The sequence below is a fragment of the Cyanistes caeruleus genome, chromosome 16 (genome assembly GCF_971803275.1).
Source record: "Cyanistes caeruleus chromosome 16, bCyaCae1.hap1.1, whole genome shotgun sequence".
Lineage (NCBI taxonomy): Eukaryota > Metazoa > Chordata > Aves > Passeriformes > Paridae > Cyanistes > Cyanistes caeruleus.
In genome coordinates, this window is record NC_141716.1 from 14036244 (window position 1) to 14063947 (window position 27704).

General features: G+C 52.0%; 2 protein-coding genes across 5 annotated transcripts in view; both read right to left on the reverse strand.

The window, feature by feature from the left end:
- The window catches only part of LOC147650237 (maestro heat-like repeat-containing protein family member 7), a 109352-nt gene extending 104476 nt beyond the window's left edge, over positions 1 to 4876 (reverse strand). Inside the window, exons 1-12 of one of the 3 annotated variants that reach the window (XR_015277138.1) lie at positions 3733 to 4309; positions 3396 to 3460; positions 3155 to 3304; positions 2833 to 2981; positions 2401 to 2548; positions 1971 to 2158; positions 1744 to 1881; positions 1360 to 1474; positions 1069 to 1206; positions 697 to 873; positions 417 to 572; positions 157 to 258 (exon numbers count right to left, since the gene is read on the reverse strand). Coding sequence is in view for 2 of the 3 variants with exons in the window: in XM_086853469.1 (XP_086709595.1) it covers positions 157 to 258; positions 417 to 572; positions 697 to 873; positions 1069 to 1206; positions 1360 to 1474; positions 1744 to 1881; positions 1971 to 2158; positions 2401 to 2548; positions 2833 to 2981; positions 3155 to 3304; positions 3396 to 3460; positions 3733 to 3871 (1665 nt within the window). In the remaining variant the exon portion in view is untranslated. Of the gene's footprint in view, positions 1 to 156; positions 259 to 416; positions 573 to 696; positions 874 to 1068; positions 1207 to 1359; positions 1475 to 1743; positions 1882 to 1970; positions 2159 to 2400; positions 2549 to 2832; positions 2982 to 3154; positions 3305 to 3395; positions 3461 to 3732 lie in introns of all 3 variants that reach the window. The other 2 variants (XM_086853469.1, XM_086853467.1) reach the window with 2 other exon arrangements.
- Positions 1 to 27704, reverse strand: part of LOC147650238 (maestro heat-like repeat-containing protein family member 7) — a 170312-nt gene that overhangs the window by 74100 nt on the left and 68508 nt on the right. Inside the window, exon 13 of one of the 2 annotated variants that reach the window (XM_086853476.1) lies at positions 16208 to 16366. In XM_086853476.1, the coding sequence (XP_086709602.1) occupies positions 16313 to 16366 (54 nt within the window). In that variant the 3' untranslated portion in view covers positions 16208 to 16312. Of the gene's footprint in view, positions 1 to 15909; positions 16558 to 27704 lie in introns of those variants that run through there. The other variant, XM_086853475.1, reaches the window with a different exon arrangement.

Below are 27704 nucleotides of genomic sequence, written 5' to 3' on the forward strand. Positions count from 1 at the left end.
CAGGGGGCTGGAGTAGAGCCCGCGGGGCCCAGGGAAGGGAGCAGCGTGTGGGGCACAGGCTGGCGGCCCTGGGTGCGGCACTGGGCAGGGCACAGCTGCCAGCCGCACACACTGAGCTTCTCCAGTCTGGGGCTGGGGCTTCCAGCCCGCCCTTACCAGGCCCTCGCCGAACCTCCAGGTCTGATCCACCCGCAGCATCTGCTGGAGATCCTTCCTCTTCAGGAATCGGGCGGAACAGAGCAGCGTTTCCCGGGAGGCCTGGAGAGCAGCAGAGACCCAGAGATGGCACCACAGCCCAGGGCACAGGACCCACGTCCCTGGACCAAGACCGGGAGGGAGCTGCAGCCTGCGAGGCAGCAGAGCAGGAGGCAGCCGAGCGCCCTGCCAGGGAGCCATGGCAGCTGCCGAGTCCTCACATCAACCACGCGCTGGTTCTCGTCATGGCAGTGCAAGGAGAGTGGGAGCAGGCTCTGCTGCACGTGGGACTTCAGGGCCTTTTTCCCCTCCTTTGGTACTAAATCCATCATCTCTTGGAAGATGAACATGGAGCACAGCTGCACCTGGCTATCGTCCTGTACGAAAGGAAGAAATAAAGACCTCAGCATCAGCTGCTTCAGGCCCACCTGGGCACAGGCCTGCAAATGCCCAGGGCACAATGCCCAGGCAGCAGCCATGGCTGGAGACACAGAGCCTTACATTGTCAAAGAGCGGCAGGAGCGCCTCAGCCAGCTGCAGGCCGAGGGGGATGGTTATCGGGCCACCATTGTACAGGAACAAACGGCTGAGGAGAGCGATGCTCATCCCAAGCACATGGCTGTCATTTTCCCCCAGGAGCTCCACGAGCCTTTCATGCAGGCTCCACATTCTTTTGGCCTGTGTGGAACACAAGTATGTGAAATGCCACCCTGCTGCCACAGGGCCCAGAGGCCAAAGGCCTGTGCCAAAGGCCTGGGGCAGGAGGCAAGAGGCAGGAGAGCTGGCAGCAGCTGCCTCAGTGCCCAAAGGCCAACCAAGCGCAAGCCACTGCCTTCCCCAGCCCCACGCCGGCAGCCGCTGCCCCCTTCTCACCATGGAGGAATTCTTGCCGAGCACCACAAGGCCTCTGAGTGCCAAGCGACGCCTCTCCCTGCACTCGCTCTGCAGTTTGCTTGATGCGATCTCCAGGACGCTGTCACGGTATTCACTCGAGTCCAGGCACTCCAACATCTGAAGGGCACAGGCCGGTGATGGGGCAGCAGCGCACAGGGCTGGGCCCAGGCAGCAGCACAGGGCGTGGGCACCGTCCCGGGCGGCTGCGGCACCGAGAGGGCAGAGAGCTGGGAGACAGCTCAGCGAGACAGCGCTGCCCTTCAGGCTCACCTCCACAAGGAACGCCATGGCGGCCAAATCCCCGTGTGCCGTGTCTTTGCTGAGCAGCCCGAGCAGGTAGAATGCAATCGCAGAACACAAGGGCAGGGACACGTGACGCATTGCTCTGACGGGAGGAAAAAGGAACCAAGACCCTGAGCCAGCGGGACAAACCTCTCCATGGACTGACTCCCAGGAGGAGCTTGGCCCTTCTCCACCACCCTGCAAGGGGACCCAGGCCCTTTGGGAAGCAGCTGCTCTTGGGCACCCTCCTCTCCCAGGCTTGTGCAGTGTCCTTGGCCATCCCTTGGTGACAAGGCCCTCTGGCCCCTGACCATGGGGACTGTGTGGGGCACCCCAGGCACGGGGCACAAGCGCTGTTTGGTGGCTGCTCACCTGGCCAGCACACCCACAGCACAGTGGTGCGTGCCAGCACACAGCAGCGTGTCCCAGCCACACTCGTCTTCCACTGCCGCCACCACATCCTCATAGTGCAGTCGGCAGAGCAGGGCCTTCAGGGTCTGCACTGCAAACCTGCGTGCACAGCAAAGCCCAGGTGATGCTGGGAGCACGGGCTGCTGCCCTGGGGACATGGCAGGGACAGGAGGACTGGCATGGAGCACCTGTTGGGGCTGATGGCAAGGCCGTGTTGCTGCTGGCATCTCTTCCAGAAGGTATCGACCTTCTCTGGCAGATCCAATGTGCTGAAGAGCACTTGCAAGAGCAGATGCACCAAGAGACGGGGGAAATACACTGTCACTGCATGTGGGACACAGGGCAGCTGGAGTATCTTCCATATCACCACAGTTGCCTGCGAAGGACAGAGCAGCCTGAGTCAGTGCTCAGTGCTCAGGTGTCCATGTGGCAGGGCCCGAGCGTGGCAGGGAGAGGCCAGTGGAGATGTAGGGACAGCAGCCGGCCTGGTGGCCCTGGAGCTGCTCCTAGGCCAGGTTTGAGCCCAGTGCCTGATGCAGGGAGATGCCATGGGAGGAGGGAGGATGGAGACCTGAGGGACAGGTGACCTTGGGTCAAAGGTCAGTTGCAGAAACTCACAGCCAGGGCAAGGACAGCCGTGTGGTCCCCGTCGGAGGTGCACATGCTGAGCTCTGGCCAGGTGCCCAGCACATCCAGAAGTATCAGCATGGCCGGCTCTGCAGCCCTGCACGAGCACATGATGCTCTTCCACATGGTGGTAGCAGCTCTGTGGGGTCAGAGTTCTGTGTCAGGGGGGTCTGGGACACATCCCCGTGGCCTGGGCAGCAGCAGGGAGCTGAGCTGGCTGCCAGCCCTGCCTCTGCCCACTGCCCCTCTGTGGCAGCCCAGCCCTGTGGGGACTGGCCCCTGAGGGCAGCAGGCTCGGGGGCTGCTGTGCCAGGGCTGACAAAGGGAGGAGCCACAGGGCCCTGGAATCCTCTGTTTGTCAGACACCTGGGCCAGGCTGTGCAGGGGGATGCCCTGAGCCCTCTGGGCACGTGGGCCCTGTACCTGTCACACCATGGGGCCACACGCAGGAGAGCCATCACCACGTCAGCAGGCTGTGCCTCTGTCAGATCCAGAAGGGGCCTGCACAGATTGTACTCAGGAAACTCATTAGCCTTGAGCCACTGGTGGATGAACCTCACCATGGGGAGCACCTGGAGAAGGCACAGGGAAACTTGGAAAGCTGCCAGCAGGAGTAATGTGCCCAGCTTCCCAGAGAAGTGCTTCCCTTCCCACCGCACTGCCACGGCCTCAAAGGCTCGCAGTGAGCAGCTGGCGTGGCCAAGCAATTCCTGGGAGGATCGAAGCCAGGCCACAGGCTGCTTACTTGCTTGGGATTGGAAGGACCCTCCTCCACAAGCATGTCCAGCAGGGCAGCACTGGCCTTGGTTTTGAAGATGGGAGAGTATGCTCTGACCACAGTGCCCATGGCACTGGTCTCTTCCTCCCGAATTCTCTTCATGAATTTGCAAATCATCTGCAGCAGAAGGGCAAGAAATGAGGGACATTGCATGGAGTGCTCCAAGCGTGGTGCTGGGCTGAGCAGGAGAGGGGATGGCTGCAGGTACCTGCGCTGTTGTGCGGAAGAGGCCACGGCTGCGTTCCTGCTCTCGAGTGCGCTCCATGGCTGCTCCTGGCAAAGAGCGAGCGCAGCTTGAGCTGAGGGGCTGCGGGAGAGGCTGGAGAACACAGCCCAGCCCTGCACTCCCCAGGCAGGGACAGCCCCAGGAGGCCCCAGGGCACAGAGTACAGCTCCAGGGCGTCTGCCCCAGCCCCACTTCTGTCCTGTCCATGGACGTGTCCCCGGGGGATGGGATGGGATGGGATGGGATGGGATGGGATGGGATGGGATGGGATGGGATGGGACGAGGCCAAGCTGGCTGCAGGCCCAGGTCTGCAGCTCACCCTGCTGCGGTGGCTGGAATTGCTCCAGCTCTCCATGCTGCTGTGCTGGGGCAGTCCCAGGGCCTTCTTTCTCCTCCTTCACCCAGGTCATCTTGGGGACACTCGGAGGTCTCTGCTCAACATCACTGCCTGGATTCATGGCTACTTGCAGCAGAGGTGGCTCAGAAAAGGTCTGAGTTGGCAAGTCCTGCAGCTGTGCCTGGAAGGCACCTGCAGGAGTGAAGTCTTGGCAAGGCTGCAGGACAGCCAGTCCTGCACTTGGGTCTCAGGGGCTCGTGCCACAAGGACAGGAGACTCGTCGTCAAGGACCGTGGTGAGGAAATGCCACGGTCTGGGCTCGAGCACACCTGAGAAGTGTGGTGCTTCACCTCACCAGAAGTGAAGCCTCGGGAAGGCTGCAGGTCACCGAGTGCTGTGGTCTGGCCTCGAGGTGACCTGCAGGAGTAACGCCTCAGAAAGGCTCTGGGTCAGCAAGGAATGAGTGCGCCGTGCGGGGGCTCCTCACAGCACCACTCTGTCCCGTCCTGCCCTGTCACGTGCACCAGGCACTGTGGTGTGGCTGTGTCACCGCCAACACTAATGTCACCCCATGTCACAGAGGGCCCTTGGACACCCTGTCCCGTTCCATTCCACGGTTACCATGCTGCACCGTGTCACCAAGGGCCGTTGCACACGCTGCCCCCTGCCCTGGGGCTCCACCCAGCCCGGCCAAAGTGGCCCAGCTTGGAAGCAATGCCTTGGCCCAAGTGTCTCAGACAGCCCAACAGGATCTTTAGGAACAGCTCAAACCATCAGCAAAGGCTGCCCTGCTCTGTGGGCTCAGGGCAGCAGAAGGAGCCCCCTGGGTTGCCGAGGCAGCCGTGGCGGGAAGGGCGCGGGGCCCTCCACAGAAGCTGTCACGGCCTCCTTGGGACATGTCCCGCCTGGTGGCCATCCTAAACGTGGCGGTGTGACACAGACCAGGAACGTGTGGGCCAGGGCCCGAGTGCTGTTCTGACCCCACTGAAATCAGCAGGGGTGTCAGAATCCTTGCCAAAGCAGGCCTGCCACCCCCCGAGCCCTGGCAGCGCTGGTGCCCATCTCCTGCCCCAGAGACCTGTGCCCTGGGGGGGCTTCTGTGCCAGAGGGCAGCCAAAGCCAACGTGCATTGGGGGCTGTGCTCCATCCTACAGGGACTGTTGGCCAGAGCACCTGGAACAACTGGTGGCAACACTTGGGACGTGTCAGATGATGTTGCTCCTTCCTGGAATGTTGTTTTTCATGGAAGGGATTAGCAGTAGCACAAAACCACCAACAGCTACTGAACTTCGCTGGACAAAGAGACTCCACAGAGATGCTGTCTTGTATCCTTGTGCCTTTCTGTCTTTCTTGCATTTTGGAAGAAAAAGAATTGGCCCAGCCTCTGCTGCAGTTGCTGTGTGTCTGCCTGTGGCAGCTCATGTGCAAACACAGCTGGCGGCCTGCTGAGCACGGCAATGGACGGCCACAAACAGGGAGGTCCCCAGTGAACATCGAGGCAGACACCTGGGGAAGTGCAGAGCATAGGGATAACTGTGGGAACAGAAGCTGGTCTGTGTCTCTGATCATGGTGCTGATGCCCTAAAGCTGGGCAAGAAAACAGTACTCCATGGTATAAAGGCCTATAGAGCAGGTATTTATTTATTTGATGCCGGGAGGGAGTGGCATAGCTTCAGCACAAACTCACTCCTCCATTCTTCACACAGTACTACCTTTTATACATTTTTTTAACTTAATGTTCACATTATACTTTCCAAACCTTCATATTGCAACCTATTTCATAATCACATGCTAAATTTGCTGATTTCCAAAAAATTCTGCATTCACATACCCTTTTACAAAGTAATTAATTCTTTCTGCATCCAGCTTTTTGCATAGCTGAAGCATTATCTCACTGCCTCGGCACCAGCGTGCCTGGTGTCCAGCCTAGTGTCAAACTAGGACACTGCAATAAAATGGAACAAGGCAGTGTTGGTACCTCCAACACAACAGTGGCAGTAGAAAGCAGGGCTGTTGTTATCTCAAGCCAACCATTTGTGTATCCACTGGAGTCACAGAAGCACCTGGGCATTTCTGCAGCTCATTTAGGATCCAGCTGGGAGGCTCCAACCAAAGCAGCAGGGCTGCAGTTGATTTGTGCCCTGCGCTAGGAACATGTGAAGCCACGGATGGCTGCTGAGGAGACGGGGCTGTGATGCTCGCGTGCAGCCAAGAGAGCAAGAGCAGCACCTTTCCAGGGTGTGAAGGGGCTACAGAGAAGTGGGAGAGTGACTCTTTGTCAGGAACTGTAGTGACAGGACAAGGGGAAATGGGTTCCAATGGGGAATAGGAGTGGATTTGATGTTAGGAAAATATTCTTTGGTGTGAGGTGGGTGAGGCCCTGGCCAGGCTGTGCAGAGAGGCATTAAAGGACAGGCTGAACAGGGCCCTGAGCAACCTGGGGAGGTGGGAGGTTACTCAGGGCTGAACAAGAGGACCTATAGGGTCCCACCCAAGCCAAACCATTCCAGGATTCCATCATTCCAGGCCCTAATGGAAGTGGTCCCAGGACTCCTGTAACATCACTAGCCCCAGAGTTGTGATGTCTCAGCCCGTGTTCCAGCAGCAGAAACGCAAGCAGGGCAGGATCCCCTCGCTTGGCTTTTGTCTCTTGAACAATCTGAGCACTGGCAATGCAAAGCAGAGGAGGGCCAGAGCTTTTGGGGGCTCCAAGCCCTTAATATCAGCCCCTGCAGCTGAAAAAGCCTCTCCCCAGATGCTGGCTCCAGCAATTCCCAAGGCCATAAAGGCCTTCAGAGCCTGAATGTGGATTTTGCATCCGTGTAGCCTGGTGCCAGCTCTCAGCCCAGGAGTCCCTGTGGCTGCAGCAGGAAGGGTGGCAGAAGGTTTCCTGCCTGCTTTGCATTGCTGCAGGGGCTGCTCCTGTCAGAGCCCCCTCTCTGCTGGTGACAGCTTTGCTCTTGGGGACACCGCTCTGCAGCAGCCCAGGAACACGAGCGGTGCCCAGTGCCGGGAGCGCCACCAGTGGTTCCCCCCTGTGCACGGGGACCCCAGCCCCAGGGTGGCTGTGCCAGCACCCCCAGGGACCTCCAGCCTCAGGAACCCAGGGCAAGGGGAAACCACAGCTGTGCAAATGCTGCCTGTGCCCAAAGCAAATGCAAAGACAGACAGCCTGTGACAAACAAGGACAATTTATTTACACAACAGCACCACCACCACCAATGAACTACAGAATGTATTTACGTTATAAGAATCTTCATAGCAACAATCTATAAAATGTATTTACAATGAAAGGACCTCTATAGCAATTGCAATCTAAGAAATGTATTTACATTAGAACCTAACTGCAGCCTATAGAACATATATACTGAAGGGACTGTGTCCATCATCTCTGTTATTCCTGCAAGAGAAGGAGGCATCTTGGCCACTCCAGCCCAGCCCTGAGGGCTGTTCCTGTGCACGCTCTGGTGCCGTTTCTGCTCTGTCCAGAGCCGCTTCAGCAGCAGCGACTCAGCAGCGCTGCTCGAGGAGACATCACCACCCTCCCCATGGAGGCAGAAGCTGTGCAGACGCAGAGCTCTGTGTCAGGGGAGCCTTGGTCTCAGCACCGTGGCCTGGGCAGGCGCGGGGGCCCGGGCTGGCCGCCAGCCCTGCCTCTGCCCGTTGCCCTGGCAGCACCCAGTGGCTGTGCCCTGCCAGGGCCTCCTTGCCCTCCTTGTCGCCAGCCAGCCCAGCCTGGGCACCTCGGGGCTGCTGAGGCCCAGCCTCGAGGGCTTCTGCTGCAGGCATGGCAGTCTCTCAGGGGAAGCACCAGAGCAGCGGGTGATAGGAACAAGGTGACTGCCCGGGGGCTGCTCGTGGCCTCTGACACCCAATTCCTCAGTGCTTCCACCACCCCGGCCCCTCAGGGGCCTCCTGTGCCCTTGGAGCCTCCTGCCACCTCCTCCCTCACACCTGCCCCTTGTGCCTTCCCACTGCCTTGTCCCATCAAGGCCTCTGCAGCACCGCATTCCTTCCAGGCCTCCCTCCACCCCAGCCCCTCTGGTCTCCCCCAGCCTGTCCAACCTGCCCGGCAGCGGCGCAGCCCCGATGGAGCTCCAGAGGAACCGGATTGAGAGAGCCTCAGAGCCCTCAGCAATCCCGCCAGCAACCCACGGGCTGCAGGACACAGACGGTGCTTCCTGGCTGGGAGAAGCCTCGTGCCCATCTCCAGGCACCACAATCACAGCGATCCCCACAGCTCCAGCCCCTGCCCAGCTCCTCTGTGGGCAGCGTTAAGGCTTCAGCAGAAGCACCAAAGGCCGAGGGCTTTCTGGCCATTTTCCCTTCCCCACTGCACGCCTGGGCAGCTTGCTGAGCACAAGCACCCTTTTCCCCTCTCCCCCTATGCCCTGCGCACACTGGGCACCAGAGAAAGCACCTGAGACACTGGGTATGAGAACACATTCTATATTTCTATATATAATTCTATATCTATGTTCTATATATTTCTATATTTCTATTTTAAAGAACAAAAAAGAAGAAGGATAAAAAAAACCATCTTAAAGAAAAATCCTGCCTGGCTCAGATGGCCCCGGCAGACAGAGAGCCTCTCAATTCAGCTCTCCTCAGAGCTCCAGCAGCACAGCCAGCCACGGGCCCACAGACAAGGGCGGTTCTTGCGTGCCCTGCGGAATCCATCTTGCCACTTCTGCAAGATGGAGCCTGGAGCTGCCCGGAGGACAAAGGCTGTTTCCAGAGCCAGCCTTCTGATGGCAGGGCTGATGTCCTGTGCCTTGTCATCAAGGGCTGCAAGAGAGAGGAACAGAGCCATGGTCAGATCTGGATCTGCAGGGACCCAAGGAGAGCCCCGTGCAAGGGCCAACGCAGGTGGTTCTGGCCATGGCCAGGAGGGAGCAGGGACCAAAGGGATCAGCCCAAAGCCACTGGACACTATTGGCACTCGTGCCCCTGAAATCTCTGTGTGTGCCCTGGCCACACCAGGCCTGGTCCGCACAGGGAGCAGAGCCCTCGGCAGCCGGGGCAGGGATTGCAGCTCCCCTTGGCAGCCGGGGCTGGCAGCCCGCTGCCCTCACTCACCCTGACAGATGCTCTGGAGCTCTCGTTTGTTCCCCCGGAGGTGCCACCCGGCCATCCCTGGGAACACAGAGCCTGTCAGGGTCCCAGCAGCACAGCTCCCTGCCAGCGGCGCTGCCAGCCCTGGGGCCACACGGCCTCCTGCCCCGGCAGGGCTCAGCCCCGGCCCTTGCCGCATCCTGACTCAGCCCAAGGGCCCGGCTGCCAGAGGCCGGCAGCAGCAGCCCCGAGGGCAGCCGGGGCTCCAGGGCCGGGGCAGCAGCCGGGGCTGGGGCCGAGCTGCGGCGGGGCAGGGAGGGAGCCCAGCCCGGTTCGTGGCTCACCAATGAACCTGATGGCCGCCGCTCGCAGGGACTCCTGTGGGCTGTCCAGGTACAGCAGGGCCCGGTGCAGGTGCTCAGCCGCTCGGCTCCTGTCCTGTGCCAGCTGCAGAGAGCGGCGGGAGGGAAGGGTTGGTGCGGGCTCTGCCCCTCGGCCGGGCACTGCTGCCTGCGGCCAGCCCCGGCCTCCCGTGCCCGCCCAGCCCTGAGGCACCGGGCAGCAGCCGCTGGCGCCGGGCTCTGGAGGGGGCAGAGGGCCGGCTGCTGCCCGGGGAGCCGCGCTGCTGCCCTGCCCGACAGAGCAGCGGTGCCGGGGCTCCATGGGCACACGGCTCGGGGCCACAGGGGGCTGGAGTAGAGCCCGCGGGGCCCAGGGAAGGGAGCAGTGTGTGGGGCACAGGCTGGCGGCCCTGGGTGCGGCACTGGGCAGGGCACAGCTGCCAGCCGCACACACTGAGCTTCTCCAGCCTGGGGCTGGGGCTTCCAGCCCGCCCTTACCAAGCCCTCGCCGAACCTCCAGGTCTGATCCACCCGCAGCATCTGCTGGAGATCCTTCCTCTTCAGGAATCGGGCGGAACAGAGCAGCGTTTCCCGGGAGGCCTGGAGAGCAGCAGAGACCCAGAGATGGCACCACAGCCCAGGGCACAGGACCCACGTCCCTGGGCCAAGACCAGGAGGGAGCTGCAGCCTGCGAGGCAGCAGAGCAGGAGGCAGCCGAGCGCCCTGCCAGGGAGCCACGGCAGCTGCCGAGTCCTCACATCAACTACGCGCTGGTTCTCATCATGGCAGTGCAAGGAGAGTGGGAGCCATCTCTTGTAACTCTGCATGGTGTCTTTCTTCAAAAAAGGTTTTTTGAAGAGGGGAGAACAATTTTCAAGATGAAGTTGCAGGGAAGCTCCCTGCTGAAAAATGTGAAGCTTCATCCATCCCACAAACTCCAGCTTCAAAAGACACCAGCACTGGCTTTCTGCACTCCAGAAACCATGTCCTGTCTGGGAATTTAAGAGGAGGCTCAGCAGCTGCAAGAATCACAGCCTCATGGAATCATTTCTGTTGGGAAAAACCTTCACAAGCATTGAGCCCAAGCACTCACAAAAGGAGGTGTCACCTTCCCCTCCCTGATGCCCCAGCCACAAGCACTGAAGGACCAGGGGCCTATTCCATTGGCTTCCAGCCCAAACCTAATCCCTGTGTCAATCATGGAAGCACAGCAAGAAAGGACCCGAGTTCCCGCTCCTGCAGCCAGCGGCACTGATGGCATCTGCTCCATGTTGGCATCTGCTGCATGATGGCATCTGCTCCGTGTCAGGAGGGACTCAGGGATGATCCTGCCCTGGGCTGTCACACTTTGGGTGGGCACTGCCCAACCTGCTCTGGAACTCCTCTTACACCCTCACTGGAGCCATGTCTGCATTTACTGTCCCAGCACCAGCCTGAATTCAGAAGCATATTGTCCCCTACCAGGTCTTGCAGGAGCTTGTTTATTTCCCTTTGCTTTGCGGTTCCTGGAAGCCTGAGCATTTCTTGACTCTGCTTTTCTGCCTGCATGAGCTGCTGAGCTGTCTCTTCCAGTTCCTTTCTCCTGAGAGCTCCCTCTGCTTCCAGCTCTTGTTGCAGGAATTTCACTTGTCCTGCAAACATCACCAACAGCAGGAGTCAGAGTCTTTACTGACTTTACTGACCTCAGGCCCTTTCAGGACCTCCAGCCCCACCACTCCTCAGAAGCCCTGTGGACAGAGGTGGCTTTACAGGGTGCTTAGCTTTTCTCGGCAGGGGCGGCACCACAAACAAAGCACACGAGGTCCTCACCTTCTACCACTGCCTTGGCCTGCGTGACTCTGAGCACTTGAGCCTCCAGATGGTTCCTGCTCATCTCCAGCTGAGATATCTGCTGCTGAGCAGCAGACAGGCTGGATTCCAGGCTCTCCTTTTGCTGACCTACAAATTGCAAATACAGAGAGACATGAGCTGCTTGCTCCTGACACCCACAGCTGGTTATTCCAGGACAACGAGGCTCAAGATCCCCACACATCAGTAGGGAAAATGGATCACATGGAAACTCTTCCAGAGAAGGCACTTTTGTGCCATTTCCATAGCAAAGCAGGGCCCTCTGAGGGAGTGCCCTGGCCTTCCTTATGGCCTGGCACAGCACACACAGCCCAGCCCAACTTGACCTCAACAGCCAAAGCTTCACTTGCTGTTCCTGACCTATGACACTGGGGAGCTGTGCCCGGACAGGATGGGCTGACGAGCAAAGTCTCAGCCTCTGCTCACAGCCCTTCTGTCATCAGCACTTGCAAGCTGCTCTGCAGGGGGACAGGACAGACTCTTGTCCTGCCCAACTCCTGACATTTTAATACTCTTGAAAATGGACATAAAGGTACATCATTTTCCAGACACCGTGTATTTAAGAGACTTCAGAACTACTTGGCACGATGCAGAAAAATCTCAAGGTCGTGGTAGCACTTGTAAAAAATACCAACACCCTAAATGCAGAGACTGCTGTTTAAACTCTTGCAAGGTCAAGGAGTAGGCTTGCCACCATTATTTTAGTATTGTTGGCTAAACAGGCAGTAGCCCAATTGGCTTGTCCTTCTTTACAGAGTGAGAGGGACTGTGTAAATGGACTTTGATTGGCTTGGCAGGTGGATGCCCATCAAGAATTAGAAAGAATCCCCAGAGGTCGTTGAGGATTCCAAAGGGCTTTCCCTGCTGCTTTCTAACCAGCCCTAGCACCTGGCCCACACTTCTCAAGAGTAGGCTTGGAAGCAGAAAGCCTCAAGATTTTCAGCAGGAGCCTCTGGCTTCACCCAGAATCGCAGCGCACTACTCCCAACATCCCCAGGTAAGAGCCTGGAATGCTCAAGATGGAGCTTCAGTTCTGAAGATCAAGATCATGTCAAGCTACTTGGTAACAAACGAGGGATGTTCAATGCCCAGCATAAGGAACCAAACCTAAGAGAAACATGAGCTTGCACTCAACCTCTGCATGCTTTAACTACTACTCAATTCAGGGCTGGGTGGCTTGCTTTTGACTTCCCACAGGAAGTGGGTAGCACACTTGGCAGCACAAACAGGAGCCCAAAGCTGACGAGAGGTTTGTTGGCTTTAGATGTCAGAAAAATAACCTTCATATTGTGACTTTTTTTTTTTTTGAGACACTACCATTTTATGTCTGTGGAATGTAAAAACACCTGAAAGGCTCTGCTCCCTGCCTTTACCTGGTCTCTGCCATCTGCTTGCAAAGCTCTTGCCTCTGCTGCTCCATAGCTGCCAGTCGTCCCTTAAAGGCAGCCTTCTCCTGGCCCAGCAGCTCCTTCTCTCTGTGCACCTGGGCCAGTGGTTGCCCTTGGCCAGAGGATTGCTGGCGCAGCTGCTCCAGGGCCCTGCTCAATGACTCTTGCTCCTTGGAAACCTGGAAACAGGACAAGGTACACCTTGAGCCCTTCCTCAATGATGGTGTGTGCCATTTTGAGGCAGCTGTCCACAGCAGTGTCCCTGTCTTCTTCTGCCAGAAACAGCATCTGGGCTGATCTGGCTGGCACAACTCCCACTCCCACAGGTGCTGCCTAGCAATGAGGTGTCCAGAGCCATGGTGACATCATCCCTCCTTTGCTCCAGCAGATCCCTCTGAAGCTGCAATTCCTCCAGTGTCTGCCTCTTGACTTCCAGCTCGCTCTGCAATGAGGGGTCTTCTCCCTCCAGTGCAGCCTCCACTGTACAAGAAGGGCCAAGACAAGTATTCAAGGGAAAGCCAGTCTCATTTCAAAAACCAACCTCCATCCTGTCCTGCTGCTGGGCCTTTTCCACCTGGGGTGACGTTTCCTTCTGCTGCTCGGTGTTCCTTTGACGCAGCCACAAGGCTCCTGGCTCTGGGATTCCCATGCATTGCTGCAGCTTTTCCCTGGACTTCTCAATGTTTTCACAGCAACTGCAGAGACAAGGCTCAGTCAGAAGAACAAAGAGGCCTCAAGAGTCACCGATCCCATTTCCAGCACTCCAGGCTGGAGCAGGGGGCAGTGGGCTAAGGAAGACCTCGCTCTTTCCCTACCAAGGAAATCCTCCAGAGGCAAAGGGAAAGGAAGGCAGGATTTTGCCTTCCTTCAGTGAGAAGCAGTGGCTGGGCAGAGGCACGCAAAGAACAGAATTCAGGGAAGCGGTATGGTGAGAAGAAGGAGTCTTCTATTCCAACATGGCTGTGCATCTCCCACACAGCCTTAGGAGTCACAGTAGAGCATGAAAAACCCTGACAGGACGATGCTCAAGAGCCACACATGGTAGGGCAGGTGATTTCTTCACCCAGGAACCTCTGAACTCCCACACCTGGAAGCAGATTGCATCTGGAATTCAAGAGAAGGAGGAGGAAGAGGAGGAGGAAATGCTCACCCTCTGATTTCTTCTGTCAGATCCTCCATCTGCTGATAGCGGCTTGTGACCGTTTGGGTTTCCTCGTCCATTTGACCAATACGTTCCTGCAAGGGCCCACAATTCCCTGAGACTTCCCGAAGCAATGGAAAGGGATCCTGTTTATCCGTGGATGTCAGAGTTGAGAGGATGCTGCCAGGATTGTCAGTGCAGACGATGGAATGGGCCATGCTGTCACTGTCGTCTGTCAGTGCCTGAAAGTCCACATCCAGCTGTTAGTCAGGCATTCTCTTCCTATTCCAAAGGACCACTGAGATGCCTCTTCTGATCCCACAAGAACCAGTGTCCATTCAGTTTCAAAATCCCAGCCAGCTCAGCACAGTTTACTCACCTCAGGGGCTCGGGAGGATTGTCCCTGGTGAGAAAGACCTCGAGCTCCCTGGAAGAGCACAGGGAAGAGCACACTCAGACTGCATGCCTGCCCAGTCGCATCTAAGTGCTTCCCAGACTGTCCCAGAGCGCAGCAATTCCAGCTGAGCTCTTCCTCCCCTCCTTGGGAATATTTTCAGCCCACTAGTTTGACAGCAGCACAAACAAACATGCTGGAATGTGTCTCATCATTTCTAAGGACACCAAAATGGGAGTTGCCCAGAGACCCATCCAACCTGGCCTTGAACACTCCCAGGGATCCAGTGGCAGCCACAGCTTCCCTGGGCATCCTATGCCAGGGCCCCAGGTCCCCAGCACCCTGACAGGGCAGAATTCCCTGCAAATAGCCCATCCATCCCTGCCCTGTCTCAGTGGGAAGCCATTTTCCCTCGTCCTGTCCTTGCAGTCCCCTGCCTTAAGTCGCTGTCCAGCTCTCTTGCAGGCCCTTCCTTCATGCATTGATAGGAGCTCTAAGATCACCCTGGAACCTTCTCCCACCTGGACAACCCCAACTCTTGCCTCCTTTGCCCTTGGCACAGGTGCTCCAGCCCTTGGAGCATCTTCCTGTTATCCCCATGGCCTCCCCTAGGCCACTGGGGATCATCTCAGAAATGACTGAGAGAAACCCCGGTTTGCCTCTGGGAAGCGCTGAGGCTGCACTGTAAATTAGGCTGAGGGGAAGGTGATGACCCTTGTTTGTGCCCATGGCCCATCCCGTTGGACAAGGATGGAGGAGGAGATGTGGCTGTGCTCTGGGATGGCCAGGTGCCCCCCATTCCCTCCCAGGCCTGTCCCCACAGCAAGCACCAAAGCTGCTGGAGCTCTGGAACAGCAACTGTTAAACCCTTGCTATTCCCAGAGGGAAGCCTTCCCTGAGGCACAGCCCAGGCCCACCCAGGCCCCTGCAGGGCTTGGCACAAGGAGAGCAGTGGCTTTCTCACTCACCCGTCGCGTGTCCATCCGCTCCTTGGCACAAACAGTGTCCAAAGTGCAGTGTCCAAAGGCCCTTGGCCTTCGCAGGGTTTAACCCTTAATGTTCAAACACCCTTGGCCTTCGCAGGGTTTAACTCTCAGTGCCTAAAAGGCCTTGGCATTTGCAAAGTCTAAACCTCAGTGTCCAATGGAGTTTGCTTTTGCAGGGTCCAAACCCCAGTATCTAAAAGCCCTTGGCCTTTGCAGGGTCCAAACCCCAATCTCCAAAGGTTCTTGGCCTTTGCAGGGTCAATAGCGATCAAACACGATCAAAGTGCTGTTGGCCGTTGTAAGGTCCAAGCCCCAATGGTCACAAGCTGTTGACAGCTCCATGGTCCAAACCCAAATAGCCAAGAGCTGTTGATTGTTTCCAGGGTGCAATCCCCAACATTTCATGGACTGTTGACGGTTGCCACGGTCTGAGTCCCAACATTGCAGGGACTGTTGGAGAGGCCCTTCCCGGCTCTCGCCTCATCCCTGCTCCCTGCTGGCCCAGGCACCAGCCCTGCCTCCCCCATGTCCCCACAACCCTGCTGGGCAGCTGGGCAGGGACCCAGCTCATGAGTTCCAAGTTCCTGCTCCAGGCAGCATCAGTTTGCAGAGCCTCATGGGACAGAGCAGTTTTCTCCGAGGTGGAGCAAATCTTAAGAATTTATAAAATGTGATCGCATACAGTAATGAGTTGCATGCTTCCTTTCTAGGCTGATTCTGTCTCTGGAGGAAAAGACCCTGTGCCTCAGATTGCTGGAAGAAAGGAACCAGGCGCTGAACAATGAGCTGTCTCAGTTTCATTCTGCTCTTCAGCAGGCCGAACAACTCTCTTCAATTTGTGCACGACAACTGAAGCAGCTCAACACCCAGGTAAGCTGGGCACTCCATCCTCTTCTCCAGGGACACACAACACCACCTTTGGCATGCTAGTCCCAACCTCTTTCCCCTCCCAGCAGCATCCACTGCTGCCATGTTCTTCCCAGGCCTGCTGCTGCTGCTGCTGCACCCTCAGGCCAAGGCTGGATCTGGTGTCTGCTGCCAAAGTTTTCCCCCATTCTCTCCTGGGTCCCAGCAGGAAATCTGGGAGCAGAAGCAGCAGCACACTCCTCTGGAGCTTCTCTGTCCCTCTGTTAGCAGTGCTGTCCCTGACAGGATTGGTGCCTGTGCCAGGCACTGAGCAATGTGGGGACACAGACGTGGCTATGGCAGGCTGGGCAGGGCACTTCCACCACAGCCAGTTCAGCCCGTGTTCAGAGCTGCAGCCTCAAGGGTGCCCCTTGCCTCCCTTTCCCTGTTTTCTCTACCTTTGTCTCCACTGGAATCCTTGGTACTGCACCTTCTGTTTCTGGTGTATTTCTACCTGAAGTCTTTTCTCCTTCAATGCTCTCCCTACTGCCCGCTCTGCTGCCTCAGGAGCAGCCCAGTCCCTGAGGCTCTCTGCATCCATCTTCCAGATCCAGGCCCTGCAGGATGCAGTGACAGAGAAGGCAGCTCAGCAGGACACTCAAGAGAAGGAGCTGCTGCAGGAGCTGGAAAAGTCCCAAGCAGGAGAACAGAGCTTGAGGGACGCTGTGCATGTGCTGCAGGTTGAGATGTCTGAGCTGCGTCTGAGGCTCCAGAGCTCTGAGGAAAGAGCAGAGGCCATGGCCACACACTGTGAGGCCATGGAGATGGAGCTGAGGATGGCTCAGGCTGACAACAACCAAATCAAGGTCTGCAATCAGGAGCTGCAGACACTGTTGGAGGAAACTCAGCAAGGGACAACTTCTCTCCCATCCATTGCCCCATCCTGTTCCACCAGCGGGGATCTCTGATCCCATGCAGAGGTAAAGGCCTTTGCCCAGAGATGGCAGACAGGAAAAACAACCAGCACGAGACTTATCCATCCAGGCGCCAGTCAAAGTTTATCTCAAGGATGATGCTGTGGCTGGCGGTGCCAACTGGCTCTGCTGTGGCTGATCCCATACACAGCTGGTGCCTTTCAGGTGCTGTGTCTGTGCTAAGCAGCTGGAGCTGGATGCCTCAGCTCAATTCCCCCAAATTTCAGGCCCTGTCAAAGCCTCCAGGCTATTGGCCTCTCTGGAGCAGGGCTGCACAGGCATCCCAGCTGCTTTGTCTCTCTTGGATTGTTCACTCTGCACAAGGGGGGTTTGTGATAGATAGAAACTCTTTTGTTCGCCTAAATATATAGATATGATAGAATGCTTTGCGAAATTGTACTTTAGATATAAAGTTGAGAAAGGGGTTTGAAGGCCACTAACTCGCTGAAGTTGGCATAATTAATAACAGCCTAGCAGAAATTCCTGGAACACTAGGACAAGATAAACTTGGAGAGAGAACAGTGAGAAAAGGTGAATGGAACAGGAGTGAGGAAGACTTGAAGCCTCCCTTCTACGACCACAAGAGGGTAGAAAAGGATCATCTAATGACCAGAGACGCATGCTCAGAAACGCCGGAAGAAAGTCACATCACCAGGAGGCCGAAACGAATAAAAGGACAAACAGGGAAGCGGGAAGCGCGGCAGCTCCGTGGGGAAGAGGTTTCTCCTCCTCCTCCCTGCCGCCCGGCGCCGACTTTGCTTATTGCTGGCTTGCTATAATTAATAAAAACCTTTTCTTATATATCTTTTTCTAGTGTATTTATAACAAATTTGGTGCCCGTGACTCAGATACAATCTGCAGGACGGATTCTCGGTACCACCGGTGGGCGCCCCCGCTTTAATATTTAGCGGTCCGGAGGACTGCTTTCTGCCTCAGTTGTACCGACGAACCTAAAAGATCCAAGCAATAAGCAAAAGGGAGACCGGTCGACCCCTTAAAATCTGTGCACAGTGTCCGGACGAAGACGCAGGACGCGTGAGTATTACGAGAGCCGTTTGGTCGTGGTCGGGGTCCCGGAGTGTGGCGAGTGGGGTGTGTGTGAGAGGGGGACTGGCAGCCAGATTCCCCAAGCGAGAGCGGACCCTTCAGTAGTGCGGTTCCTATTGGCACGCGAGGGCCTGGGCCACAAACGAGGGGAAGCGAAAGCGGCTGTGTGATTGAAGGCACCCCAGAAGAATGGGACAGGGGAAGAGCAAGCACCCTGTATCCATTAAACTCCCACCGGTACCTAGAGATAGTCCGTCGGGTTTTATATTAGAGAATTGGGAGCATTTCCCCGGAACAGAAAATAAGGATAAGGCAAAAATGATTCATTATTGTGTAGAAGTATGGGGAGGAAAGGAAATTTCAAGGAATGTATTTTGGCCTGTATTTGGATCAACTGAAGATTGGGTTAAACAAAAGTTAAATTCATGGGTAAGAATAAAGATTCCCTTTAACCCAGAGGAAAGTGCTTATGCAGAGATCTGGGTAGTGAATCCCGAGGCTTTTATATTTAGGTTGACAGAGAATTTGGGGGAGGGGAAGGGAAAGAAAAAGAAATCTCGAAAAGAAGATGCTTTGATAATCCCCCCACCTCCGTTTGTACCACCACCACCACCACCGCCACCACGAGCCCCTCCTCCTCCCGCTCCGAATCTCGAGGAGGAGGATTTAGACCTGCCAGAGGTGGGGCCTGTTACCAGGAACAGATTCAGAAGGAGACAGGAGAACCTATTCCCATTAAGAGAGATGCCAATGGGTGGCCCCCAAGCTGGAATAGGGTTTATATCTGTCCCCCTTAATTCGGGGGATGTCAGAGATTTTAAAAAGGAGATGGGGCATTTATTGGAAGATCCGTTGGGGGTTGCAGAAAGAGTTGATCAATTCTTAGGACCTAATATATACACTTGGGAAGAATTACAATCCATTTTGAGTATTTTATTTACGGCAGAAGATAGAAACATGATTAGAAGGGAAGGAATGCGTATCTGGGATGCTCAGCATGCCCAGGGACCACTGGCCGATGTAAAGTGGCCCCTCCAAAATCCCCATTGGGATCATCAGAATCCAGCCCATAGAGTGCACATGCAGGATTTAAGAACTATTATAATCCAGGGAATTAGGGAGGCAGTCCCAAGGGGTCATAATATTAATAAAGCATTTAATGAGAGGCAGAAGAAAGATGAAACTCCTACAGAATGGTTAGAGAGACTAAGAAAAAATTTTCAATTATATTCTGGAATGAATCCAGATACTCAATTGGGACAAGCATTGCTTAAAACACAATTTGTGGCAAAAGCCTGGGAGGATATTCGGAGGAAGATAGAAAAATGGGATGGGTGGCAAGATAAAAGTTTGGATGAACTTTTGACAGAAGCACAAAAAGTGTATGTTAGAAGAGAAGAGGAGGCTCAGAAGAGGCAGATTAAAATGATGGCGGCTGCTGTAAGAGAGAGTAGGGATCAAACATGGAAAGGGAAACAACAGAGACCAATTAGAGATTCAAAAGAACAACAAAACGCTAAGACTTGTTTTTATTGTGGAAAGAAAGGGCATTTTAAAAGAGAATGTAGGGTAAGGATTAAGGATGAAAAGATGTTCAAAGAAGACTAGGGGAGTCAGGGGCTCTTCTTTTTAGGGACCCAAGACCACCAGAAAGAGCCCTTGATAAAGCTAAAAGTGGGTCGCCAGCACCAAGAAATAACTTTCTTGGTGGATACTGGAGCTGAGAGATCAACCATTCAGTTTTTACCTACAGGATGTAGTATATCTAAAGAAACTGCCACGGTAGTGGGAGCAAAGGGGGAACCCTTTGAAGTGGGGGTTATTAAAGATGTGATAATAGAATCAGAGTCAAAGATTGGGGTGGGAAATTTTTTGTTAGTACCAGAAGCAGATTATAATTTGTTGGGATGAGATTTAATTACTGAATTGGGAATACATTTAGATGTAGTTGATAGGGAGTGGAAAATAAGATTATGTCCTTTAAGAGTAGAAGATGAAGATAAAATAAACCCAGAAGTGTGGTATACACCTGAGAGTGTGGGACAACTGAAGATAACCCCATTCTCAGTCACTATTAAAAACCCAGAAATTCCAGTCAGAATAAAACAATATCCCTTGTCACTTGAGGGACGAAGAGGGTTGAAACCAGAAATTGATAGATTGTTAAGCAAGGGACTATTAGAACCATGTATGTCACCTTTTAACACACCCATACTGCCAGTAAAGAAGCCAGATGGGACTTATCGTTTGGTACAAGATTTAAGAGAAATTAACAAACGTCCAGTAGCACGGTTCCCCGTAGTTGCAAATCCGTACACGTTACTAAGCAAGTTGGGGCCTGACAGTTTGTGGTACAGTGTTATAGATTTAAAAGATGCATTCTGGGCCTGCCCTCTGGATGAGGCTAGTCGAGATTATTTCGCTTTTGAATGGGAAGATCCAGATACGGGGAGGAGACAACAACTGAGATGGACAGTATTGCCCCAGGGATTCACGGAATCCCCTAATTTATTTGGGCAAGCATTAGAACAGGTTTTACAGGATTATCAAATAGACCCGGGAGTGACCTTGATACAATATGTGGATGATTTACTTTTAGCTGGGAAAGAAGAAGAAGACGTAAGGAGAGAGAGTATTAAGTTATTAAATTTTCTGAGTTTAAAGGGATTGAAAGTATCCAAAGCAAAGCTCCAATTCGTTGAAAAAGAGGTAAAATATTTAGGTCATTATCTGAAGGAAGGAAAAAAAAAGATAGATCCTGAGAGAGTACAAGGAATTTTATCATTACCAATTCCAAAAAATAAAAGACAGGTACGTCAAATCTTGGGATTAACAGGATACTGTAGACAGTGGATTGAAAATTATAGTGGTAAAGTTAAATTTTTGTATCATAAATTGACACAAGAGAGATTAATGAAATGGAGTTTAGAAGATACAGAAAAATTTCAGGAGCTAAAAGAGAGTTTAATTCATGCTCCTGTCTTGAGTCTCCCAGATTTAAGAAGACCTTTTTATTTGTTTGTAAATGTGGAGGATGGAATTGCCTTTGGAGTCCTGACTCAAGAGTGGGCAGGGAGAAAGAAGCCGATAGGGTATCTATCAAAGATTTTGGACCCCGTGAGTAAGGGCTGGCCAACTTGTCTGCAAGTAATAGCAGGATGTGCCCTGCTGGTAGAGGAAGCTAGGAAAATTACCTTTAATAGCAATTTGAAGCTAATGTCCCCCCATAATATTCGGGGTGTGTTACAACAAAAGGCGGATAAGTGGATTTCAGATGCTAGACTTTTAAAATATGAAGGAGTTTTAGTTGAGGCCCCAAACTTAATATTAGAAACCACCACTTTACAAAATCCGGCTGCATTTTTGTATGGAGAACCCGAAGGAAAATCCCTGATACATGATTGTATAACTACAATTGAGGAACAGACCAAAATTAGACCTGATTTAGAAGAAGAGGAATTAGAAAGCGGAGAAAAGTTGTTTGTGGATGGGTCCTCCAGAGTAATAAAAGGAAAGAGGAAAACAGGCTATGCCATAGTAAGAGGACCTGATTTGCAAGTCCTAGAATCAGGTCCATTAGATAAATCCTGGTCAGCCCAAGCCTGTGAATTGTATGCAGTATTAAGAGCATTGGAATTATTAGAAGGGAAGGAGGGGACAATATATGCAGATTCCAGATATAGTTATGGGGTGGTGCATACGTTCGGTAAATTGTGGGAAGAAAGAGGTTTAATAAATTCCCAAGGGAAAGATTTAGTCCATCAAAAACTCATAATTGCAGTATTAAAGGCCCTGAGAGGGCCCAAAAGGTTGGCCGTGGTTCATTTGAAAGGACATCAGAAGGGAATGGACTTGAGGAGTAGGGGAAATAATGCTGCAGATCAGGAGGCAAAACGGGCGGCATTACGGACAATGGTCCTAAAAGAAAAAGGGGGGCATGAAGAAATTATGGAACATAAGGATAGTGGTTTAAGAAGTAAATTTACTGAGGAAGAGAGATTAAAACTCCCAGAGACAGGGGCGGTAGAAAACTCAGAGGGGAGATGGTTCCTTCCAGATGGCCGGGAAGTACTACCAAAAGCCATAGCTCAGAGAATATTAGAAAAAATACATCAAAGGACACGTTGGGGAGCACAAGGACTAATAGACTATTTTGCAGCAAAGTATATGAGCAAAGGTATTCGAGACTTAGCTAAGCAAATTACTAGAAGCTGCCTCCCATGTTTAAAAGCAAATAGGAAAAATCTTAGAAAATTACCTTATGGAGGGAGACCCTTGGCAAAAAGACCTTTTGCAAATATTCAAATTGACTTTACAGAACTACCAAAGGTAGGGAGACTTAAATATCTCCTGGTCCTAGTGGATCATCTCACCCATTTTGTAGAAGCTTTCCCTACATCTAGGGAAACTTCACGAACAGTTGTAAAGGTGTTATTGGAAGAAATAATTCCCAGGTATGGGGTACCAGAGACAATAGATTCTGACAAAGGTCCCCATTTTACATCAAAAATAACTCAAGAGGTGTCGGAGGCATTAGGAATAAAGTGGGAACAACACACCCCTTGGCACCCTCAAAGTTCTGGGAGAGTAGAAAGAATGAATGGGGAAATAAAAAAACAACTTACTAAACTGGTGATGGAAACAAAACTATCATGGGTCAAATGTGTTCCACTAGCCCTTCTAAATATTCGAACTCAGCCAAGGGCAGATTTGGGAATTTCCCCTTTTGAGATGTTATATGGGATGCCTTATAATACAGAAGAAGTTCAAACACATCCAAATGTGAGTGACCAATATATCAATAAGTACTTAATAAAATTAATGAAGTATAAGAAGGCATTATGGGAAAAAGGAATGCTAGCTCAAAGACCACCATTGGATTTTATATTACATCAGGTACAACCCGGAGATTGGGTGTTGATAAGAAGTTGGAAAGAGAATCCCCTAACACCGAAGTGGGAAGGACCGTATCAAGTCTTACTAACAACTGATTCTGCAATCCGAACCGCAGAGAAAGGATGGACACATGCAAGTCGAATTAAGGGACCTGTGGAGCCACCAAAAACAAACTAATAACTAGAAAGTGATTAGCCCGGCTGGGGACCTGAGACTTCAAATATCCTGGAAAAAAAAATGATATCTGAAAATTATTAATCTGCATAGAGACTTATGAATAGTAAACTCCATAAAGGCTTTTATATAGAATATAAGATACCCCCATCTAGTAGTGAGGAAATATATAATAGAAATGTTAAAATAGGTTGTGCTGTATGCCAGAATTGTTACCCTTTTGTTTGTTTTAAATGTATAGTATGTGAAGAACATTGGTGGACCCACTGTCATAGAGGCTACCCACCGAGAGGGGTGTGTAGATTTTGCTACATTGCCCAGAGAAGACTCACTGATTGGGCCTTAAGAACCAAAACACAGGCAGGGGAATTTGAAAAAGGATCAGAAAAGTGGTGGGCCACTTACTCAAAAGGAGTCAATTCCTTGTATTATTGTTACCATCCAAACGAATCTGCACCTTTTGTAGTAAATATAGTAGCTGGGTTGTGCAGACGGAGGCTTCAGGAATTGAGGTGTGATACCCCTTTAGTAAAACATAGAAATTGGGAAAAATATATACAAAGAAAGAATAAAAAAAGGAGTAATCTCCCTCCTGAAGAATACTCTTGCTGCCGAGAAGATGGTACACCCCGTGGCCCGAGGCAACCGGGTCGACGACGGGAGAGGCAGAGGAGTAATAAACTGTGGAGGGAAACACTCCAATATACATGGGACCAAAAGGTCATGGTCCTGGAAATGCCACAAGAATGGGAATAAGACAGCCCAGCAAAATAATTTATGGGAAGCCCAAATTAGTATTTTACAAAGGAAAAGCCTCTATTATAGCAAGGGAAACCAATGCTCATTAAAAAGGTCAGTAACATTTATAATTTTAATTAGCACATTTAACCTTTGTTCAAGTAAGACGCATGAACCCTTTAACTGGTCCTTAATTCGATGGGAAGACCAGGTTATTATTCAATCACAAATTACCTCTGGAGCCCCTAGCTTTCAAGTTACACTAGACTCTCTCATTAAGTGGAAGGGTATTAATTATTTCCCACCTGGTCATAAGGTATTATACATGTGCCCAGCTTCTAACCCAGGCAGAGGATATTGTAATTATCCCGGAGAATTTTACTGTAAATATTGGGGCTGTGAAACAATTTCCATGGGATGGCAAGTACAGAACCCAGATAAGTATCTAAAGGTCGAACAGGGTCCACACAGATGTGTAAAGCCCTGGATAGGCCCCTCAGGGGAGATAACATATATTGGAACTTGTAAATTTCACTATATACAGAATATTACAGAATCCCAAGATCCTGGGTGGTTATTGGGAAGAACCTGGGGTCTCAGAGTATGGGAACCCGGAAGGGATCGGGGGGTGCATATACTCATAAAGAAAGAGGTGGTTCCCCATGACTCGGGATCTGTTGGACCAAATCCAGTGGTGTGGAGAGTAGAAGACCCTAAAGTAAGAGATCAGAATAACCATTCAGAAAAATTAGAAAATAACACCCAAGTATTAACCACGGTAGAGACACCCCAAGAGTATGGAAATGAAGCTCTTTGGAAAATTCTGCAAGCTACCTTTAGAGTATTAAATGATACACATCCAAATTTAACTAGAGAATGTTGGTTATGTTATAACATTAACCCACCTTTTTATGAAGCCATAGGCTCCATAGCAGAACCAAAAAGAGTGAATGGTACCAATCCTGCTGCTTGCTTATGGAAATCGGGAAGGGAAAATACTCCAGGAATAACCTTATCTCGAGTCACTGGAAAAGGGAAATGTGTGGGAAATGTGCCCCTAGATAAGAACTACTTATGCCAAACAAAAATACAGATTAATGACCCTCGCAAGCCAGCTCAGTGGCTGATTCCAGCACCTAATACTAAATGGGTTTGTAACACTTTAGGAGTAACTCCATGTGTTTCTATAACAACCTTTAATGAAACCTATGAATTCTGCATACAGGTTATAATAGTTCCCAGGATTATTTATCATTCTGAAGAATATGTGTATACACAATATCAAAACCCAGAACATCATTTAGTGAAGCGAGAACCCCTCACAGCACTAACAGTAGCTGTATTGCTAGGCATAGGAGGGGCTGGATTGGGAACAGGTGTAGCATCCTTAGTAAATCAGCACCAGGGGCTCAAAGAGCTTAGAATTTCAGTAGATGAAGATTTAAGAAGGATTGATAAATCTATAAAAGATCTCACAGACTCCCTAGACTCACTGGCTGAAGTGGCCTTACAAAATAGAAGGGGATTAAATCTATTATTTTTACGACAAGGAGGCCTTTGTGCTGCCCTTAAAGAAGAATGTTGTGTATATGTAAATAAAAGTGGAATAGTAAGAGAGACCATGGCTAAATTACAGGAAGGACTGGAAAAGAGAAAAAAAGAACAAGAAATGCACCAAAACTGGTATGAATCTTGGTTTAATTATTCCCCCTGGTTAACTACTTTATTATCCACCATAATGGGGCCCTTAATTTTACTAATTTTAATACTTACTTTAGGCCCTTGCATTCTCAATAAAATTATTAATATCGTAAAAAACAGATTAGAAGCAGCACACCTTATGTTAATACATGCCAAATATGAAGCTTTAAAGGGAGAGGAAACAGAAGATTATTTAGAATTAAGTAGAAAAGAACTACAAAGATTCAGCGAACAAAAGTAAAAAAAATAGAAAAAGGGGGGTTTGTGATAGATAGAAACTCTTTTGTTCGCCTAAATATATAGATATGATAGAATGCTTTGCGAAATTGTACTTTAGATATAAAGTTGAGAAAGGGGTTTGAAGGCCACTAACTTGCTGAAGTTGGCATAATTAATAACAGCCTACCAGAAATTCCTGGAACACTAGGACAAGATAAACTTGGAGAGAGAACAGTGAGAAAAGGTCAATGGAATAGGAGTGAGGAAGACTTGAAGCCTCCCTTCTACGACCACAAGAGGGTAGAAAAGGATCATCTAATGACCAGAGACGCATGCTCAGAAACGCCGGAAGAAAGCCACATCACCAGGAGGCCGAAACGAATAAAAGGACAAACACAGAAGCGGGAAGCGCGGCAGCTCCGTGGGGAAGAGGTTTCTCCTCCTCCTCCCTGCCGCCCGGCACCGACTTTGCTTATTGCTGGCTTGCTATAATTAATAAAAACCTTTTCTTATATATCTTTTTCTAGTGTATTTATAACACCTCCTGCAGCAATATGGAGGGCAGAACAGCAGAAGACCTCTCTAGAAACTGCCTTGAAGGAAGAGGCTGTGACTGTTCGTCAGAGGTGGCATCACTGCAGAGGAAACTGGAGAGCCAGGAGAAGGAAAGGCAGGATGTGCTGGTGAGAATGGCAGCTGCCACAAAGGGCCATTTCCTAGCTATGTTTGCACCTTGTGTTACCAGTTCTAAGGAGCACCTTTTTCCAGTTTAACTTTCCTAATTGCATTCTTCTGAACAAGGAGGAAATGATGTTGTAGCCATGTCAAAACCAGTTAGCACTGAGGCTGCTGATTTTCCTCCATGCTGGAGTTCTGTGCCCTGGAAGCTTTAGTTCTCCATGTCCACACTGTCTCCATTGACATTGCATGGTTTGGGCAATTTCTGGTGTCCAAATCCATGTTCAGATTTCTAAATATCTGGAGCTGGCAGGAGGGATGAGAAGACCTAGGTTGCTGTTAATTGAAAGGTGTTTGGCCTTGGCCGTGTGAGAGCAGGCAGTGGGGAGAGAAGAGAGGAAAGCCAGGTGCTGATGAAGATCAGGACGTGTGCCTGCAAGGGGAGAACTCGTCCTGAGTGGCAGCAGGGAATGACTGATCTGGCCATTGGTGCTGCAAGAGAGGGCAGTGGGGCTCTCGGGGATGCTGCCATGGAAAGTCTACACAGGAGTGTTGGAAAACCACTCCTGTTGCCCCAAGGCCTTGGAATGAAATGCTGAGGGTGTTTGCTCCTCCTTCCTGATGGAGAGCACATCCTCATGGCACTGCCTAAATCCTGCTTAGCATTGACTTGAAATCCTGGCTGCAGTTCTGGCAGCTCGTGCCCAAAGGAACACGGGAGTGGAGCTGCCAGAGGTCGGGGACGGGCAGAAAGGAAGCTGGGATGGGCTGAGCGAGCTGGGAAAGAGGCAGCGTCAAGGGGGGCCCAGCCAAGGTCTGCAGCAGCCCGAGAGGCAGAGAGAGAGGGGGGCAGCACGTGCCTGCCCCTGCAGCAGGAGTCCAGATCTGGTATGAGAAGCAAACCAAGGGAGGCAATGGGTGAGTCTTCTTCTCCCTGTTTTGGAAGCATGAACGGGAATTGTACCACCAGCAGCTGAGAGACCTGGAAAAGGACATGGGTGCACCTGACATCCAAAGAGGGAAGAAGATAACCCAGGAATTGGAAGTGGAGAGGGAAGACATGCAAGAAGAGTTGGACCATGGGACTGCTGCTGCCTTGAAGAAGAGAGGAAGAGAAGAAATCAAAGGGACAGAGAATGCTCAACTCCTGAGTGCTGCACTGAGGAAGAGTGAAATGGCCAAGGGGACTCTGAAGAAAAACTTTGTAATCCTGCAGAGAAAATCTCCTGACAACTGCATGGGCCAGTCTCATCTCCAGGTAGGCACAGGCACTGACCTTCAGTCCACTCCAATGTCCCTGAAGGATTCCAGTGATATTTCCCATAAAGAAGTGGGACTCTATATCCCTGTGAGTCCAGGCCTGCTTGGCCAAAGCAGCCCAAGCTGCGGCAGGCAGCCTTGTCTGTCTGCCTGGCCCCAGCCAGAGACCATTGACTGGCAGATTGTTTCCTGGCATGCCCAGAATGACTGCTACAGCTCTGGAGTTTGCTGTTCAGATCAGCTGCAGGCCAAATGCTGGGCATGGGGA